Source organism: Anoplophora glabripennis, unplaced genomic scaffold, assembly GCF_000390285.2.
Source record: "Anoplophora glabripennis isolate ALB-LARVAE unplaced genomic scaffold, Agla_2.0 scaffold147, whole genome shotgun sequence".
Classification (NCBI taxonomy): Eukaryota; Metazoa; Arthropoda; class Insecta; order Coleoptera; family Cerambycidae; genus Anoplophora; species Anoplophora glabripennis.
In genome coordinates, this window is record NW_019416251.1 from 518,244 (window position 1) to 540,640 (window position 22,397).

Genomic DNA, 22,397 nt, shown 5'->3' on the forward strand with positions numbered 1-22,397 from the left:
CCGTACATTATCCACGATTTATGTTACATGTAAAAAACGTCCTGTTTCCCGAAGGCGTTTCTTCGCATTAGCAAATGTTTTGTGATTTGGAGTTCTTCGATTAGGAAATCTTTCAGCATATGTTCGAACAGTAGCACAACAATTTCCTTCACAATAACCCAAAACTACTAACATATCAGTTTGTTCAGCAAAAGTATAAATTACAATAAAAAACAAAGTAAGCTAAAATAAAATCACAGCTAGCTTGACACAAAACCTTTTAATTATTGTTATGAATTTGTTTCTCTGTTACATGGCACCTCATACTAGAATGTTCTATTTATCTTAAACTGACTTTATATTATTTAATGTGTAAAAAATGACAATTTTACTCGAAATTCATTAACGATATCAAAATTTTGTAAGAGGCAAAAAATCTTATAAAATAGTGCTTATTTTTAAAAATATAAATTCTGTCGTCACTGGCGTACATACAAAAAAGTTACGGGATAGCCAGTGACGCACAGGCACTAGAAAGAGAACATCCTGTATATGTATTCTCACCAAATTCTATATTTACATTGCCCTTATATAAAAAAATATGTGTACCAAATTTGAAGTTTCCAAGAAAAACAGTTTTCAAATTATTTGAAAATAACTAGGTAATCTGTTCTATATTTAGAAGGCTATATCTCGGTAGGCGTGCACTTTTGTTATAGGTAAGTTAGGCTAAATAGTCTTGTTTTCATCCAAGGAACCTGTGGTCAAGCGTTGTCCATCCTTTTCAGGGACACCCTGTAGATCTATTAATTAATTAGCGAGCGCGTTTCGAGGGGAGCACGATGCAAATTTTTCGGATAATTCAGTCATTATTTCCAGTTATGAGCAGTGCCTGCCTGAAAAGTTTTAATCTCCCGAGGCAAGGTAAATAATATGGTGTCGGGTAAAACTCGCCTTACACACAGGCGTCCTTGAAATTTATGTTAATTAGAATTTAAATTATTAGTCGGATAAGGGTGGATTAAACCTGTTTAATGGGTATCGCAAATTCCCTTGAAGACGTTAATTTTTGTTTGACGCCGTATCGCCTTAAGTACTTAATGAGCTCGCCGAATCTGCGCGCTTTAGCACGCGAAAAAGTCGTGGTATACAGAGTATCTGGAAGCTAACAGATAAAAAAGTTAGGATGTGATTCTGGTCATCAAAATAATAGTAAGTTAGTAGACTTTTCCAAAAACTCAATATTAAAGGAGTTATAATTTTTTTTTTAATTAAAATTTTGCTATAAATTGTTACACTTCAACGATTTTTGGAAATTTGGTACGTTGGCAATTTAAAAAAAATGAATTTGAGGTTATGTAACTTCATTAATTAAATTAATTAACATACTAAGGGTTGCTTTCGCTGTACAGCAAAAATAAAACACTCTCTCAACGGTACAAATAAAGTATTTTTATTGAAAACTAAGCTTGCGAACATGTGTACCCACTGTACTTTGCACACCTCCTCTTTAGTACAAAATCTCGAACCTCAAAAATTCATCAAATACATATTAAATGCTTTTAAATCAGGGCGGATCCGTTTTGAGGTGGATTAGAGAGGGGATAAGCAAATTTTTTCTGGATTACCTTTAGTACAACTCACATAATAAAAGTGTAGATTCCTAGATCTCGACGAGGTCTGGAACATTTTCAAAATTGCAAAAATGTTTAAACAATTTTAAAAAATACCTATTTTATCTGTTTTTATTTATATCTTGGACCCTATGCATTTTGGAAGAATATTGAAGAGGAAAAAAAGTTTTAGAATTGAATTTTGCACAATATACTGAAAGTTAAAAATGTTTAAATTTATTACCGATGTTGGAAAATAGCAATAATTGATGAAAACAGGCAAAATAAACAAGTTTTTTTAATAATTTTTTTAAAATATTTTAATAGCTCCAAGGGCATTCTAATTTTGGTAAAACAAATTTTAGAATAGACAGATCCGCCCCGGTCTATATAGAAAAATCTTTGGAATATAATCACAAAAAAATACTAAATTACGCTATTCCACTAGTTATTTTGGTACACCAAGTAAAACTACTTCCATCTGCGTTCCTAACCCGACTCGAATACCATTATTACAAGTTGAAATGACATAAACTCGGTGCTTTTCCGAGAACCGTAGTATAATGGAAAAGTTGCATACGGAACCAAAAATGTGGAAATGTGTCAAGATTTAATCCAGCTCGAACCAGAAGTTGGCCTCACTTGAAATGTACTTAAACTTTTATAACTTTTAAGCATTTCATCTCATTACCGTTGCTCAGACTTTTAAACATGTCCGTCACGTTAATGGTGTGCAATTTGGAGAGCGCTAAAATTAGCCTAAAACTTATTCCGCCTCGGTGCAATAAAACTCAGGTCGGGTAAGTCTAATTCAGTCAGAAATTGTAACGCGGATCATTAAAGATTTGAAAAAATTTTTAAGAAGTTATATATAACCTACTACTGGCCATTGCCAACGTAAAGTACATTCATAGAATTAAGAGAATGACTACCTGCGTCGGCTCGAGTCCAGTAACGAACCGTTTCCAAGACAAAAGCTCGAGCAACCAGTTTAAATATGTATATCTATGCGATAACAATAATCTCTTAAAAAAGTTGACTTGTACTCTTTCTAATAAATCAACATTGAGAACTTCCACCTCATTTTGAGTCCAGAAATCTGTGGTCTTCCGTTGTACACGTACTTACAGGACACCCAGTGTATATTCCTCTGTTTCTTGTTCCCGTTAATGTATCCGAAACAATTTCTTACAATAACCGCCGCATTCTGGCTTTGAATCATTTCTTTTATTTTTATCTGGTACCGTTATTCCAGACCTCCAGAACATCCGTCTGCCGTTTCTGTCAAAGATATCCGCACATTAGTTCCAAGACGCATGCGAAGCAAATCCTATGGTATTCATTAATAATTTATTTTCCCTGTTACTTGTACGTCGGATATTTAAATATACATCAAAGGAAGAGAAATAAATCGAAAAATACATTAAGAGCATAGGCGGAGGAAATGTACGAGCAACTGCGTGGGTTCGGAAGTAAGTAAATTTTCATTTATTGAATGGAAATGGCTTGCGGCGTAGCAGATATTAAATTATAATATTAAATCCTTAATTTCGTTTGAATATCTATCGTATTTTGTGTTTCAAATGATCAGCGAATCTTTGCGGTGAATTGGATGTTCTGTCAGTGAATTGCTAGCGAGATGTAATCCACAAAATATGTAATTTCTTAGATGTTACCGCTGATCGATGACGCATAGACCGACGTACTAATCTGTAGGTACTACAAAAGCATGGCTAGTATTACATTACTATGCGGACCAGTATGTTCTTATCAATGCGTATGAACTACTAGACTACAAGCCCATTGGAAATTTTCAAGGGGTCATCTAAAATAGAGGGTTGCACCCTGTATTCTTAACCCCTGTATCAGCAAGTACGTACGGCGTCGCTTAAAAATTTATCTATGTATCGATCCGAAACTTGCAGTATAAATGCCGTACGTAATAAATCACCAAAACCCAGGCCAAAATTTTTGGAAAATCAAAAATTTTCCTGGCTTCCAGTATTGCTATTTTTGTACGGCATTAGGTCGAGGTTAATTTTTTTTTGTATAACCTATATACTTTAGAAATGCCGTATAAAAATGTTTCTCCGAAAACCCACCCTCTTGGTGGAGAGGTTTAGCTTACCTGTGTACTCACCTGTACCAACAAGAATTGACGGCATAGTTTCTAAAGGTATTGTTATATGTGGTAGTATTGATTTTTAAGTAATTAATGCTGGGTCAAATGACCCCTCGAAAATTTCCGGTGGGCTTGTAGTCTATACTAATGCGACTAGAGAAATAATTTTTAGAGTTAAGTTCGTACGAATAGCATGGCGTTTATGATATGCCAGTGTCAATGAAAATAGAACTATGTTTTTTTTCCAACTAATTCCACATTTCTTTCTGATATTTCATTTTCAGTTTCTTTTATGAATGCCAAAATATACAAAGTACTCGAATATACGCAAGCCAAATAAAATAAAACAATACAGAAAATAAAAGATAAAACACTGAGAAAATTTATATTATACACTACACATAATTGCATATGATGTTACAGAGTAATAAGGGTGTAATAAGTTTTCAAACTTCGTGTGACAAATTAATATGACAATCCTATAACAATTTGGAATTTAAATGTATGTATGTATGTGTAAAAATTTTTCTGAACCAGATAAGGGATAAATAAAAGTTCACTACTATATTAATAATTTGAATTTATAAAAGGAGTTCGTGTTTGTTTGCTTTATGTTTAATAATATGCCGAGTACTTGTAGTCGCAAAAGTTTCCAAGTTGTAAGTTGTTAAACGTTAGTAAAAATAAAACTTGGATTTAAATTATAATTTATATAGCCATCCTAACCAACCACCACTCTCGGTACCGTATCACGCTCCATCTGCAATTTGCCGTATATTTTACGATAATACGAAACAATTGTTATAGTTCCCAAACTCTTACAGTGAAGCATAAACCAAGACATAAAAATGATTAATAAATCCATAACGTTGACGGTAAATCAAAAGCTGTAAACTGCTTCCTCTTTCTTCTGCCTCCTGTCTTTATATCTCCTTGGTTTTTGTGTAAATATCGACTTCTCAAATAGCTCATTAACTTGGCATTGCCTATCTGAGACTATTTACAAAACTTTTATTTTAGTACCATAAAAGTATAGTTCATCCCTAAATCTTATTGTTTTAATAATTTTTTATTTTACCGAAATTTGATTGTTACAACGAAGGAAAAAAATTACAGATCAGTGGCTTGTAATCATTTGAGAATACTTTGTAACATAACTTTTTCATCACATTAGCAGTGTGGGTTTAGGATATTTTTAGAGAGGAATGTTATATTTGGTAGATACCTTAATATATTCGGAAGAGATCTTCACAGAACATTTTTACGTATTAAAACTTATATAATCCCGTTTAAACGGGTATCTACGGTTCGTAATTATTATGCAAATGTTATCTGATAAAGTTAGTTAATTAAATTAAACGTGAAAGCAAAGCGTGATCCATTCGTGTTATAAACTTACTCACGGTCCGGCAGCGAATAGTTTTTGAATTTAAAATTACCTACAGTAGACAGGGAGTACAGGAAATCGTTTTAACTACAAGCTTTTAGGAGTTTACCCGGGAATACATACATCTGAAATTTTATTCCGTACAATCCTTTAATGCTCCTAAAATAGTACTTCCTATACAGAACGGTTTCGTTACTAAAGAGAAAAATGTTAATTCGATATCCCTGCTGCTTCTGCTTTTCCAATTTGAATTTGAATTTAGTTTTCTCGTTTGTCAATAGACAAAGCGTACGACTGCATCTCTTACTGTAATAGACATATTGCTCTTCGACTTATTGAAGAAAAACAGGGTTCCATCATCTCTTCTACTTAATTTTTTAGAATTCTTAGACAGTTTTAAAGGCATCAGAGAATATTATCTGTTTTCCAGTTAGTTATTTATACTTTACTGAAACGTGATTCAAGTTTTCTATTTCATTAAAAAGAGGATCCTTTCACAGTCGTTTAGCTTAGCATTTGGCCATATTCCAAAGAAAAATATACTTATGATAAACGAAAGGAGAAAGCCTCGCTTCCCAAATCCCGATATTTAAGGCCCACCAAGAATAATGAACAAGCACAATATCGGAATAAATACATACATTTCGTCGACATTAGAATAGCGGGATGTTTTCGAAATTTTAATAATAAAGTGAGCCGTGAAATCCCCCATAAAGTGGGAAGTGAGAAGTCAGGGCGTGGATTTCCGACGCATTGTGATTCTTCTGATACCTCCTGATGGCGCTTCTCCCCCCTATACGCATCAAATATTCAATCGATAAACTTATATAGACTCGCGACATGTTGCTTTACATACATAAGCAGATATAATATTCTAAAATACATCCTTTTTTCTAGCAGGTTATTTTTTATACATATCTTTTGTCGTTCGCTGCTCTCCCTCGCTTCCGCAGATACATGCGATAGTAGCGCCGAAATATTTTTTGCCTCACCAAGTTTTTGTCATGGCGACCTTTCAACTTTTACTATTCAGGTCCCGGTCCAGAGGAAATCGATACGTAATATTTAATAATATGTTGTATTACCTTGATATGGGACGTAAAAACAAGTGGTTGAAGCACCGAGAGAAGAAAAATTGATCCACACACTGAGCTCAGTCCAAATCTTCTAGTCGCCATCTGAAACAGAAAAATATTCGCCTTAGAGTAGAAGTCTTTCATTAATAACTACCGTTATCAGTAAGGAACACATCGTTCCTCTTTGGCAAAGTCTGGAGTGCCCCAAGGTTCTAATATGGGTCCCTTTTATTTATTATTTTTATTAATGATTTACCTGATGATGTATCAGACAGTTTATTATTTCTAGATAACTCTAAATTTTAGAAAAATTGATAATTTTAAAGATGGTATATGTTATTTGTCCACAGAAAATAAATTGAATTTTAAGGGCCGATTAGTTGATGTTTTTGTACGAATTAGTAAATAATTGATTGGATAGTCCTTATTTGTTCTCTCAAACAAATCTCTGTGTTCTAGATCGCCTTGTAGTTTCGAAAGATAATCTTTTGATTACCAAAAAATTTAAGCCTTAAATAATTGTGATTTCTTTAACATTAATTTGTCATAATTTTCTTTCATGTTCATAAATATTTCTCATGATGCCCCGTTCTCCCCTAGTTTTTATTATTGGAAATAGAATATGGCCTAAAGACGTATGTCCGTAAAATAAAACTAGAGAATTTATTTCTAGTAATTTTATTAAGTATGTTTTCCACTTGTACTAAATTTTACAATTTTTTGAAGTGGACATTTAAAACTACAAAGATACGTCTCTATAAATATTTATTATAGTCTAAAGAGTATATCAATAGATACAAGGCGTCTCCACATTTTGAAAGGTCATCAAAATAAGTCGATTTGAACTCGCTTATAAATATATGTTCAAAAATCAACGCACCCATGTTTTTTAATATCATTCTAAAACTTTTTGAGATAATTTGAGACTTACATAGTGTAAAAGGAAATGTCGCAGAGGGTTTTATTTTTTGGTATCGCCACCCCTTTGACCACCCCATAATTATTTAACTGACCAAATAATAAAATTTATGATAATATTAAAAATTTTTTCTTGGTACCAGATTCCCAGGCGATTAATTTTATGATAACTTGGTTTAAATTGCCTTAGTTTGATCTCAGAAGTCTGCGATCGAGCGGTGTCTCAATTTTTTTTGGGTCACCTTAAATTTGACAACATTCATACTTTATTTACAATTATTGTTATTTAAATTTTTTTGGTACATATACGAATAAAGTCAGTTTGAAACTCTTCTGTATTATGTAAGTTTCAGCAACTCCATCCTGTTGAATCAGCGATACATGTGCTTCAATAAAAATAGACAACTACATAAATAAAATATTATCCTTCTGCAAATACAAACAACGCAGCTATTTGGCATTATATGCTGTTCATTAGTACAACTATATTTATCGACTACAAACATATAATCACCAAATTCTATACAGCCGTATAGGATATTAGTTCTGTTATTCTTCATGAATCAAACGATCATCAATTATTCAATAGATTGATATGAAGGGTCGAAGTATTGTTAAATTTAACCAGTTGCTGGTTGGGACAATTAAATAAATTGGAACATTAAGCCTATTCAGACACATATACAAATACACATATCAGCTTTCGCGGTATATATTTACATATATTATTATTAGATGCCTAAATCTAAACAAAATAAATGTATTACGTCAGAGTATCAAGCCAATTCAAATTAATTCGGAAATTTTGCGAAACCCTCATCAAACAAAGCTAAATACACTCTCATATTACTTAAAGCTTAAAATGCTACATTTGGTGGGGCTAAAATATGACGCTTTTGTTACCTGAATACCTTGTCAAGCTGTCTGTACTTTTAAAGTCAACTAGTTTCTTGCACTGTTAAAGCTACGTTCATGTATTTCACTTTTATGGCAACCCATGTACGTTTTATATCCAGTTATTGTTGATGGGGAATTCTTGGAGTTCCTCGCGATCTGTCTGACGTTCCTAAAAACAATTTTACATTCTCGTAGATTCGAAACGGCGCAGAATAAAATAATAGAAAATTACATCAATTTTAACTTGCTACTGTAAATCAAGATCACAGAGATGACAGTGACTCAACTAAAGTGGTGCAAAATCGCTTTAAAACTGAATTAAGAAGCGGTTTAAAGGAATATCCATAAGTGAGTAAAATTTATAAAAATTAATGAAATAAATCCTTTCGGCAAAAGTCAAGCGTTATTTTCTATGAACATAGTTTTGCCTAACTATAAATCTCGCACTGAAGAAAACAGACAAATGCATATCAGTATATATCGCACTTCAAAAAGTTGTAGACGTTTCGAAAATCCACGTGTTATCGTCTTCTGAACATAATGACTTATGGTTAATTTTTGAAAGTTTATTTAATTTATTTTAACTGTTGTAGTAAGAATTTTCATCGTCTGCTTCAAGTCTTCTTCAATTATCCGGTTGTGGTACCATATGCTTAAAATACATCTTATACATTTGTTCAACTTCTTTGTTCCATAATCTTTTCTGATTTTTCTTTCTGTAATGATAGACCAGGGCGGATCTGCTTTAAGGTGGATGTGAGAAGGGACAAGCAAATTTATTCTGGATTACCTTCATTACAACTCACATAATAAAAGTGGAGATCCTTAGATCTGGGCGAGGTCCGGAACATTTTCAAAATTGCAACAATGTTTAAAAAATTTTAAAAAATACCTATTTTATCTGAGTATTTTACTTATATCTTGGAACCTATATATACCCTATGCTATGGCATTTTTTCAATTAAAAAATTTTTTACGTATATATTTCAACACTGAATATGAATATATTTAGTTTATAACAAATAAAAAAAAATTTTTTTTTAAAAAAATTGTTTTGGGAACCGATTTCAATAAAATTTGGTGTGTTGTTTTATTATACTATAAAGTTTTTTTTACCAGAATTAGAATGTCTTCGGAGCAATTAAAATATTTAAACAAAATTATCCAAAAGATCTGATTATTTTGCCTTTTTTTCATTAATTATTGCTATTTTGCAACATCGGTATTAAATTTAAACATTTTTAGCTTGCAGTATATTGTGCAAAATTCAATTCTAAAACTTCCTCTTCAATATTCTTCCAAAATGCATAGATTCCAAGATATAAGAAAAAAACTCATATAAAATAGGTATTTTTATTAAATTTTTAAACATATTTGCAATTTTGAAAATGTTCCGGACCTCGGCCAGATCTAGGGATCTACACTTTTATTATGCGGGTTGTACAGAAGATAATTCAGAAAAAATTAGCTTGCCCCCTCCTACATCCAACAAGTGGGATATTTCAACAGATCCGCCCTGGTCTATGACGCATGACGCTATTTTCCATAAGATTTTGTATGAATCGCATATATTCATTAGCTCATAAAAAGAGTTCGTAGGTATTTCTTAAAGACTTCTCGTACATTCATCGAAAAGAGGCGAAAATGAGAAAGAAAAACATTCCGTTTAGTTCTCTTTGAACTTTACTACGCATTTCTAGGCACAATTTATAAGCCGCCTTTCCGCCCTCTCAGCCCGACAAGTGCAGACTTAAAACTGTTCTTTTTCAACTATAAAAGTTACTCTAATGTCAGTGGTTCCAGAATAACTCCCGTGGGAGTACGGAGCTAAATTGCCGTTATTCGTTTATGTTTGATGTTTCGGAGAAGTTGTACATTTTAACGCTTAAAGTGGCCATTAGGACGATTTTCCGTTCCGCCTCCCAATTTTACAAGTAGAAAACTTTAGTCTCTATGTGGATAAAGACAGTCTTAAATACACTCAAACTTCTACGATGCAACTTGTGCTCGCTGCAAGCTAATGAAATTTGAAAATTCCGAGATCCCACTTATATTTAACTTTTTATCTTATCTTACTTTATTTTTTACATAAAGGTGGATAAATCTTTTGATGTAGCGTTGAGCGCTTTAATATTTTAAATACAACTAGGACAGTCATTGAAGCTAAAAATCAGCTGTAACCTCCGAATTCTTTGAAACTGCATGGATTTGCATGCAAAATTTAGAATAAAGCTTAGGTTTAGGCTCAAGTTTAAAAGTGACATAAGCCCGATTGACACTTTTTGTTTTTTTAGGGGTAAAAACTACCCCTAAGTGAAAAAAATTGAAAAAATTAAGTTTTAAGCATTTTATTCATAAAAATATTATTCAAGCACAAAAATTAAATAATGTTCCACGTTCTCGAACATGTTTTATGATATATTTGATCTTTTCGACCCTTTATTGAACCCTTAAAAACTACCCCTATGCAAAAAATAATGATAAAAAATTACTTTTTAAATATTTGGAATAATTAAATCGTGCAATTATTTAAAATAAAAGTTACCTTATAGCTAATAAAAGAATTTTTCCTTTCAACCCCTGAAAACCACCCCTGTATTGACAAAAATGATAAAAAATTTCTTTTTAAAAGCTTGGAATGCTTTAACGGTGCAATTATTTAAAATAGAAATAACCTCATTGCTTATGAAAGAATTTGTATCTCATAACACTTTTCAACCCTTATAAATCGCCCCTGTGCTAAAAAAATGATAAAAAATTACGTTTTAAATCTTGGAATGCTATAATTGTGCAAAAATTCCCTTATATTGTTTATACACGTTGACGCGCATTTGAATCCTAACATTTTGCTGCAAAAATGGGAAAGCCTATTTTGCTCCGAAAAAATGTCATTGGTTTTTTTACCATAACTCGGTTAATTTTTAAGCTACAGAATCCTACAAAAAAAGCATTTCAAAGATAATTTCAAGAGCTGTAAGATCGTTTGTATATAAAACCTTTTAAGTCCTTCGTTTTTTAAAGGGAAAGGATCGAAGGGCTCGAGGCAGGTCGTTTTTTCACTAAAATGGATATTTCAAGCCGCGATATGTCCTTTATTTTTTATGCTATAGGAATAGAAAAAAGCAAAATATTTGTTGAAAAAAAGCTACATTTTTGTTGTCTATCATTTTTTACGTATCTTTCATAGTTTCAGAGTTATTATATAGATAAGGCAATTTTTTTGAATAATGAAAAATACGTCTTCAACTTTTACTGTACATTAGTAAAAAAATACCCATTCTAAACCGGTCTTCAGGATCGTATGAAAAACACTAAAACAAAACTAATTGTAAAGGGTTTACGAATAATTTTAATTGTGATGGAAATGGTACAGCGTTTACTGCTCATTTTTCCTTAAAAAATATGAGCAACCCATCTGTTTTTGACGATAACTCCTTCAATTTTGCTCTAATTAACTTTTATAAGTGCTCATTTTGAAGGTCTTTTTGAGTACTACAAAAAACTCCAGGAGCGTCATACACGTAAAATGAATGCTTTTTCCGTTATTTGACGTTGAATACATCGATTCCAGTATTCCCCCCAAAACAAATCCCCTTCCACTAACCATATTTCGCTTTGTATAGGACGTACAACACTTTTTAAAAAACGATTTTCTTTGTTTATTTATAAGCTACATATTTGTTCATTACACTTTTTTTAATAAAATGTGTAGTTTTTGAGTTATTCAGTTGTTTTCAATCATGAATAACTAAAAAACTATTGAATTCTTCGAATATTTTCTGCTCAAAATTTGATTCTCTACCGATTTCCATTTCGTTATTTTTGAAAAAAAAAATTCCAACAGGGTAGAAGCGCCAATCGGGGCTCTGTCACTAATGTTCATTGACCTTTTCTCTAATTATCTGCCAAATTTCAAGTCGATCGGTTCAGTTTTAAAGAATTCGGAGGTGAAAAGCTTCAACGACTGTACTGATTTGTCTAAAGTTTTGAATGAAGAAATGAAGATTTTTTTTTCGCAATGTTAGGACCAAGAAACATCCAATATATCACACAGTAGGTTTGTTTATAAATATTTAACAACAATTAAGTATCCTTTGTTTGTAGAAAATAACAATTAACTGGATTTCGCTCCCTTGCCCACGCGACTTTTTCGTATTCCCTTGGGCACCCGTGGAGGTTACATTATCCTTTAGTTTAATAAATTACGAACACTTTCATTATTCGCACCGTCAACCCCACAGACGGCCATTATTAAATTAAACCTCGACCGGTATTAAAAGTACGGCGAAAGCCACGGGAACCGGCCGTAAATAGCCCCGTTTATTGCGTAAAAAATGCCACAAGTCGCTTCCGTTCCGGTTAGCGGCCTATCGTGGGGAAATTAGAAAGAAAACGACCCGCTAAATTGCCACTCTGCCGCGCCGGCCTGCCGGCCTTCAGGTTCTCCGTTTGCATTACCGGGTTAGGCTGACTTCTTATGTGGCGAAGGCGCTGGGATTAGTCGCACTCCTGGTGTAAATTATAACAAACTTTAAGTAATCCGATTCCACAGTCTGATGTCACTGTATGGGATGTAAGAAGCTCATTGTGTGCGATGTTTGAATGGGGATCTTTGATTTGCTGTCGCTGGTCGGACTGCAAGTCAGAATGGACGAGTTTTATATTATTTTACGGGGTGGGTCAAGTTTTTTAGTCAAACATTAACAGGCGATAGAAGACCTCATACGATAAAAAAAAGTTTATAGAAGCATGGGACATAGAACGCTTCATTTTCGAAAAGTAGCGAAATAAAGGGTATCACACAGTATCTCTTAAGATAGTTGACGTCAAATGATCAAACTTGGACTGGAATGTCTTAGTTAATTGACTTAATTTGTCCTAGCTCATTTGAGATAAGCATTCCACCTCAATAGTGTAGTATGGTAGGCCCCAGACAATTTAATGAGTCATTTATGAACTTGTTGCAACTTGTTGCACTTTCCTTTGCTACTTCCCGCTGACTAAATAAAACAGCAACCGCTCCGAGGGCTGAGTTTATTAAATTGCAACGGTAGAGTTGACAGGCAATGAAGTCTTCCTTTGACATATTACGTACTGATATCCTTTTTTTAAATGTACACATTTTATCAGAGCATTCGATCACGACATAATTTTAAAAACAGATATTAGTCCAGGAAACCAAGGGTTCTATCCGAAGAAACAAAAGTTATATAGTGCCGATGAGCGCTTTTGCCCAGGGGATAGAAGCCACCCCTTCTAGGGGGTGAAATATAAAATATAGAAAATAACACCAGAAATCGATAAAGGAATCAATTTTAAGCAAAAAGTATTTTATGAACATTTTTCGATAAGTCAATATTTTGTTAGTTATTGGTGATTGACAATGTACGTTTTTTTATTAAAAAAAGACGTTTTTCAGTAGTTTTTTTCGAATAACTCGAAAAATAGACATTCTATGGAAAAAAAATATCATGGAGAAAATGAAGTTTACAGAAAAAGAAAAAGATTGAGTATTTCTTCATTTATGTAGGTGCAATAGGTGCTAAGATACGGCTGGTTTAAGATGATTTCATGTCCGCCAGAAACTAAATTTGAAGCATTTAACGTAAAATAACTAAAAAAGATTCTATTTTTCAAGAAAAATGCACATAACATTTCTTAAAGTATGTACTATAAAAAATCTTTAAAATAAACTTGACTTTAACTCATTAACATAATAATTAACAGAGTTATGATCAAAATAAAACAGTTAATTCGCTTTTTCGGAAAAAAATGATACAAAAGCTGATGAATTTTTCACGAGATTTAAAATTGAAGGTAATCCTACAATTTACATTTTTTATGTACCAACAATATATTATACAAATTTAAGCGATTTAAAATGCATATTTTTGAAAATATTGTTTTGATTGAAAAAAGAAATTATTTAAAAAAATTACATGTTTTTGAAAATAACTTTAAAAATAAAAAATATAGGTACGAAAAATATTCAAACAGTACAAAGGATTAGATTTTTTTCACAGAATATTTTTTTTTATTTGTGTAGGTTCAAAGATGTCGCTGCTAGAAGTTTGCAGTTGAGGGCGAAGGTCATGTTTTTCAAATCCTTCAAAGTAACACGTTAAAAATATTTAATTTTTTCAGTACTTGTAGCTGTCGAAATTTTTCGTTAAATCGTTTTTGGAAGAATAGCTTTAAAATTAAGGAAGTTATCGTTAAAAAACTAACGGTACCGTACCACTTCAAATTTCGGAGCACATCAATATTTTGGATATCCACAACTTTGGAGCAATCATAGGTATACATAATATTTGAAAATTTAACTTTCTGCACGGAAAAAATATTGAGAAATAATTATTTTGAATATTGCATAAATTAAAGTAAATCGCGACAAAGTTATTACGAAAAAAACTTTATTTTGCATTGTCCATTGGATTATTGTTAAGTAAATTTTTTTTCAAACTATTTTCTTTTAATATATTGTTTTTAGGGGTAGTTTTTTAAGGGTTGAAATATTGTAATAAATTATTTATAATACCATAAACTATTGAAAAGATTTCTATCTATAATATTTGCGCTATAAAAATATATTAAGGTCAAGGAAACTATTTTATACTTTTATCATTAAGGGTGGTTTTTAAGGGTTGAATCTTTATAAAAATAACGTTAATTATACAAACGTTTGAAATTGAAATTTTTCGTTGTTGCCATTTAGGACTTTCTCACCTTTGATATCAATTGCTTCAAATATAACAAGGTAAGGGTCAGATAGAGAAATTACGTATGTGATATTTCAACCCCCTCGTTAGTAATAAATCATAACATGGAACTCAGAACAACCAGCGTTATGTTTGGTCAATAATGGAAATGGGAAATTGAACGTTGAATTGGACAAATATTATTGTTTTCATGACTAACTAAATTAATTAGAGGTACCGTCCGAGCAAACTTCAAATTGTTTGTATTAACGTCGTATTTTATTTAAACAAAAAGTGATAACCGTTGTGTTCGTATAACTGCACTCTTTACATTATAAGAATATTTAATGTAAGTACTGGCGCAATAGTATGAAATAAACAGATAAACACTAAACACTCACATGGAACTTACTATAAAATATATAGGTATAATAATAAGTACATACCAGCAAAAGATAACAAAATAATACTTTTTTACTCATAAAATATACGAAGTTTTTAATTGACGCTATTTTTACTTATGGTGGCGAAACATCAACTACTTCATATTTTAGTAACCCCACTATCCGCGTCATAACACGTACATGTGTGCCTCTGATCTGAAGCTTCCCATCGATCAATTTATTCCATACATATGTAGCGGCACCCTAATGCCTACCCTGTCAGCCTAGCGTGCTGATAAGCGATCCAGGTTTTTTTGCTGAGGGACGTTGGCTGTACATTTCATTATCGTTTGTACGTGTGTGGGGGAATTTGACGCTTTCCTTGGTATTTCGAAGTTCCCCGAAGTAAAATTTTATTACGGGACTGATACAGAACTTTTCTTTCATTAAACTTCAAACTCCGTTGCTCATTTTTCACAGCTACTAATATCCATTGTCCCCGAGGAAAATGCAATAAGCCCTAGTGCACGAATATCGCTGAGGGGTTTCGGCACGAAGTGCGTTCTCTTTTTGTTCCCCACTCCCCTCTATAAAACCAGATGTTTCTTTATCGAGTAGCTTTACAACGATGCACTCGCCACAGAATTGAATTCGCTGGTTTCGTCTGTGTGCACCGCAGTGCATTATATGAAGTGTTATGTATACCGCCTGCAGTTCTTCGAATGCTCCGTAGCTACAAATACTTCTGCATTACAAGATTTAAAATTAATAACGTCGTAAACCAGTACGCAGAAGTACATAGCTTACATTTAAGGGGGTTCCCAGATGCAAATTATCTTGACAGTTTGTTTATTACGCTGTCGTTTTTATGTCTAGTAACTTATAATCTTTCAGAAAAAGTAGTAGTATCATACTATAACTGTTTCATTTCAATGACTGAACAAAAATCCAAATATGTACATGTATAGGTTATCATCGGAACCCCTCCATATTGTCCAGATTTAAACCCATAAAATAGTAATAAAATAGTTATTTACACCATAAACGAGGTAACTATTATTTACCAGTCGAGGACGATTTTTTTATGCGCCATCAAGCAGGTAGATATTACAACCAACTAATCGGCAAGAATACCCTTTCTTCCTAAGATTCCTAATAAGATTGCACAGTTTTTGAAACTAGAACATCCTGAAACATATACAAGCTATTTATTCCGAAGAACATCGGCAACGTTACTGGCGGATATAGGATGATGATGTATTTAGCAATCAAGAGACATGGTGGGTGGAAATCAGCCATAATTGCAGAAAGTTATGTTGCCAATAGGATTCTTTACAATGACACTTCAACTCAAGGTTCTAGTAGAACGTCGCATCATGCTGTTTCAATGAATCAGTCAGATAATATTGAGCCTCCGGCAACTCAAATGGAGTGGTCAAATCATTTTGAGAAAAAACAATGTATTTGTTGTAGTGGGAGCAGATAAAATTATTTACAGTACTTTATAAATAATAATCCTATTGGAACTGTTTATTTATACGTTATGATTTGATAAGAAATAATCTTTCAAGGTAAATACCTAATGTGTATAGTAATTTTGGAGGATAACCTATATGTAAACCTGAATAAACTTCTGTTATTTACGTCATAATAGGAGCGTAATCATAGTTCTAACCGTAGTAAATCCTCTTCCATCAAGTAAACATTTTGCTTTATCTAATTCAATAAGAAATTTTAATTTTTTTTTTTATTTTTTTTATTTTAACTTTAAAAATTTTAATTAATGATACTGTGAGAAACAACTACTCTGTTGCCCACAGCCACGTCCAGCATTGAATGACTGAAACATTGACTAAAATCATTCATAAGCAGAATCAAAATACTTAGACTCGTTTCGAACTTATTAGTTCTCATCATTGTGAAGTAGTTGTGAATGATCTAGTTATTTAAATGTCGTAGATACCGACATGTTTTTAAAGTAAAGTAATATCATATCTTAATTATTGTCATTGCCACTCTAAACATACTGGCGCAAAGCATTGCTTTGTATTTACTGGCAGAGGGTGACCTACTTGTCTGTAGGTATCATGAAAGCAACTACTCTGCGGACTACAACCCCGTTCATCATTTACAATATCCAATGAGTACAACAATCCTTTGATATATACTAAAAATAAAATAATATTTGATAAAAGGCAGTAATTTTTGGGCCCTTGCAAAAAAACCGTCAATTTTAGACCTAATAAACATTGACATTTCATACTACGAAGGAATCTAATAATAGCTTAGATTCGTAGGAATTCTACCCTCGCTCGTCCGTACACATTCGGTCCACATAGTTATATCGCCGTATAAAAAATTCCGAAAATATGAAGGCTTTAGAAACTCATATTGGGGGCATTATCTTATATCTCCGCGGTTGAGATTCTTGTAATGTTTAGGCCGAGCGAGCCATATTTCACCGAAAACATGATGCTTTTACCGCCGCCTAGATAACATCAAGAATAATTCGGGACCTTAAATCACCACTCGTAGTGTTCTCCAGACACGGAAGAGCCGAGGCAGTTCCTTAATAGACTTAATCTGGGATCTTACTTAACTCTATGTGTCACTTGTACAATAACTGGCATAATTTTCGGGTAATTTAGGGGTCAGGAAGGATGTACAACTATTTTACTTTTAGTACGTCTGCGAATAACTCGGAGATTCTGAATTTATCCTGGTTTGTTTGGAAGACAAATTTAGACAGCATTTTCTTTTGTCTTGGTAAATTAATGATTATGAAATTTATATGCAAAATGACATAAAAATTACTATATCATTGGTGTTCAGTATATTGTCCAAAAAAACTGTGACAAATGAAATACTGATGTAATAAAATGTATATTATCTTATTAGACCAGGGATCTTTCAAAATACCCCACTTCTTGGATGTAAGAGGGGGAAAGCTAATTTTTGTTGGAATACCTTCATACAACTCACATAATAAAAGTATGGATCCCTAGATCTGGGCGAGGTTACTTATATCTTGGAACCTACGCATTTTGGAAGAATATTGAAGAGGAAAAAGGTTTTATAATTGAATTTTACACACACTGTAAGTTAAAAATGTTTAAATTTATTACCGATGTTGCAAAATAGCAATAATTGATAAAAAAAAGGCAAAATAATCAAGTTTTTTAGATAATTTTTTTAAAATATTTGAATTGCTTCGAGGACATTCTAATTTTGGTAAAAAAAAAACTTTAGAGTATAATAAAACAACATACCGAATTTCAATAAAATTGGGTGGATAGTTTTCGCAAAATAATTTTTTGAAAAAAAATTTAGAAAAAATTTTTCGAACTTTTAAAATGTTACACGGCCTTAAATAAAGCATCTAGATACTTGAAAATTTTTTCACATAGGAAAGACCGCTCAACTTTTGAAAGGGTTTTTGAAAAATTGAAATCGGCTGATTAGAACGGCCACAGTAAATTTTTAAGTTAACACTCTTTTTCTTATTACATTTCAATTTGCAATTTAGTTTTTTTTTAAATTATAATTTTAAAGTACTCGGAAAGATGCTTCTTTACTTCATATTGAATTCGGAGGTTCAAAATGCGAAGGTACGAAAAAAATTGCATTATCTCTGCTTCTAATGGACCAATTTAGATATTTTTTTTAATCCGATGTCTCGCCAGCCAAGGAATTCGAATATCGTAATCCCAACTCTCTAATTTGTATATATTTTGTTATAAACAAAGTTTATTATGTATGCATTAAATATATTGTATATGCTATTGCATTTTTTCAATGAAAAATTTGTTAATTTAAATAATTTTTCTTTAAACAAATTAAAAAAAAGCTTCCTTATTTGTTTTTTGTTAAATGCAGATAAACTTAAGAAAAATAGTACCTACTTTAAAATTATAATTTTTGAAAAAAACAAATTGCAAATTGATAAATGTAATCACGTGTGCAGAAGTCCACAATCCGAACTGACATTTCTATTTTTTATGAAATATTAATGAAAAATTGATTAAAAATAAAAAAAGAGGGTTAACTTTAAAAATTTTCTGTGCCGTCCTAATCAACCAATTTCAATTTTTCAATAATCATTTGAATGGTTGAATGGTCTTTTCAATGTGAACAAAATTTTCATATAGCTAGATGCTTTATTTGAAGCTGTGCAACATTTTGAAAATTTGAAAATTTTTTTTCAAAAAATTATTTTGCTAAAACTAATGAACCGAGTTTAATGAAATTAGGTGTGTCGTTTTATTAGATACTCTAAAGTTTTTTTGACCAAAAAATATTTTTTAAAAATTATCCAAAAAACTTGTTTATTTTGCCTTTTTTTTTCATCAATTATTGCTATTCTGCAACATCGGTAATAAATTTAAACATTTTTAGCTTACAGAATATTGTGCAAAATTCAGTTCTAAAACTTTTTTTCCTTTTGAATATTCTTCCAAAATACATAGGTTGCAAGATAGTAAAAAACTCAGATAAAATAGGTATTTTTTACTTTTATTATGCGAGTTGTACTGAAGGTAATCCAGAAAAAATTTGCTTGCCCCCTCTTACATCCACCTCAAAACAGATCCGCCCTGGTTTACATCTTTGTTTTCAAAAAATGTTGAGACATACATCGAATGTCTCATACATTCGATGTATGTCTCGAATACATGCACATCAATATATTTCGAAAATATTATCAATATCTGTTATAAATATAATACGAATCTATCTCGCTTTTATCGGTCAACATCAGCATTTTTTAATTTTAATAAATGCTTTTATAGATGACACGATACGTTCTATAAATTAAATTCATTTTGCTCGTTTGCTTTACTACCTATTATTATTTTATTTACCTATTTTATGACTGTGACATATTTAATGACTTATACATCCTAGTCACGTCAACTTCAATTCGACTCATAGTGCCCAAAGTTATTGCTGTTTATGTTGAGCTATCCACATAAATTCAGAAATATTAGGACCTTATCGACCGCGACAGGCTGTGTCATTCGGCAACTATTGACAGAAATGCAGAATATGTTTGGTGGTATGTTAATACAAAGTATGAGTATAGGCAACTAGCATGAAGATTTAATTTCTTTTAGAACTGCATCAATTTGTTGTCTATAACAGACAACAACTAACAGTTATAAAAGCATTAATCTCTTTAATGCTATAAATTAATTATAGATGTTTAGATTTACGTAATAATTTAAATTTTGTCACGTGATCAAGGGAGCATTGTGACGTCATTTAGTGCTGATTTATTACTCTCACATTTCGAAACAAAGTAAAAAATTCTTCTCGCTCAAATATTTTCTGCTTTAAAACCGATGATACAGAAAATCTGTAGAGAAAATAAGAGGTTTGATTTTAAATTCGATTCCTATGAGTCTTATTCATTTCTACATGATTGCAAAGAAAATAGTCGAAGAGCCCGTTCGCGATTTCATTTAACCGGCGCCTTCTTAGCAGGAAGTAGCCGTTCTATCGGTTCAAAAATAACAAAAAACGAGAGAGCGCTCTGTTCCACTAAAACCTGAATTTACTGGATTTTTCGTGGACCTCTGCAGTAAAGTAGAGAAAACATGTTACCTAAGACGGTTTCCGTTGCTTTTACTTCACCCTTTCTTAGCTCTCTTCCTTGGAGATGCAGTGGATGCCATAGGCGTTCCTCAGGGATTACTTCTATTTTCAGTACATTGCAAGATAAGAGAGAGTATGGAAGAACTATAAATTATAGGTAGAAATAGGTACAGTGAATTAATTTTTTTTTAGAAATATTTTTAATAAAACCTTTTTAATACAACAAAAACAGAGGAAAAAATATAAATAACTAAAAAAATAAAGAAATTCAGCGAAAATTACAAAATATATAAAATTGGGTAACGCTACTCGGCCGCTTCGAAAACTGAATTCGCGCGTTCAAAGGCGCTCTTAATTTCAAAATCTTCATTTATTTCGACTTTTTGACCACGGACAAAAATTTGGCTCTCGTTTGTCGGCGCCCTTGGTGAGGAGGAGCCACAACATTCGGAACAATGTCGAATCACAGCAATTACATGACAGTTGTAGAAAAAAAAAAATGTTACCACTTAAATAGGATTTAGAAAGCCGTTAATCTAGAAAAGATTACAAAGCTTGAATTATAATTTCTATTAAATTTATCTGACAAAAATTCCCCGGCCCTCTTAATCATTCCAGATCCCAGCCAACGCGATAAATTGTTCCACTTGTATGTAATTAATCAAGTCGTTAGGTGAGCAATAGGGGTGAATGTTAAATGGTGGATGCTTAATTCGTGGCTTTTCTTCTTCGTACCGTTCTGTGCAGGATGCTGCTGCAAATGCGGCCGACAAGTTTACTACCTCATTGCAATTAGAGTGCGCAAAACCAACAATTGTTTTCGCAATCAGCCAACGGCGGAGCAGCGGGTAAAGCAGGAGGTTGTACGTACGATATTTATTTTGTATAATCGACATTGCCACACAAGATATATACATACGAAGCTTTGTACGGGCGAAGTCACACAGACGTTATTTAAATGGATTCGCACAGGGCTTTTAATAAAATCTATTTCTATGATATTTTAAGTAAATAAGGTAATTAAATATTAAAATAAAAATACCATATTTCCAATCGTAAGCAATATCCAATATGAAGCTTATATGTATATCTGATTGCTTTTCATCTACGTCTGGAGTACCTCAGGGCTCTAACTTGAGTCCTGTATTGTTTGTAGTCTATGTTAATGAATTGACCTTTGAACCAAGCAGACTCAAACGTCAGAAAAGCTTTGGTTAGCAAAGCGTACCAAGGACAAAGAGCGAGGAAATAAATTACACGAACTGTTCTGTGGCTATTTATGTCATCGATATTTTATAATTACGTGACGTTTTACACAGACTTTGACTTATTGAAACAACTCTGTCACGACGGCAATCCTCGAACAGTGGCAAAAATAGATGGCTTTTAAATTTTAGTTACATTCCAGTTCCGGGGTCCGTACGAAAAATCGATGGGTTAATACGCAGATATAATTAATATTTCTCCGTCTCAACGGTCCGAAATTCATTCCCCACCCGCTCTGTGCCGTAAAATTACAAGTTTATTGGGGTGTGCTCACTTTCGCAGGGCCCGCCTTTGATGGGGACTCGTTTCATTAGAGATTATCACACAAGTTCATAGCGATCCCATTTATCCGTATTCACCGTATCCGATGGCTCAGTTATAAATTTAATCAGCGGAGTTAAGGTCGGCGTACATACGGCGGGTTAGGCCGAATGGCACGACTCCGTGCGGTTATGAAATTAAACGA

The 22,397-nt window shown here is 32.5% G+C and overlaps 1 protein-coding gene across 1 annotated transcript in view; it reads right to left on the minus strand.

Moving 5' to 3' along the window:
• Positions 1–6,352, minus strand: part of LOC108909583 (follistatin-related protein 5-like) — a 124,654-nt gene extending 118,302 nt beyond the window's left edge. The window contains exons 1-2 of the mRNA XM_018713965.1: positions 6,332–6,352; positions 6,187–6,279 (exon numbers count right to left, since the gene is read on the minus strand). Of these exons, the coding sequence (XP_018569481.1) occupies positions 6,187–6,279; positions 6,332–6,352 (114 nt within the window). The remainder of the gene's footprint in view (positions 1–6,186; positions 6,280–6,331) is intronic.
• Between the last annotated feature and the right edge of the window lie 16,045 nt (positions 6,353–22,397).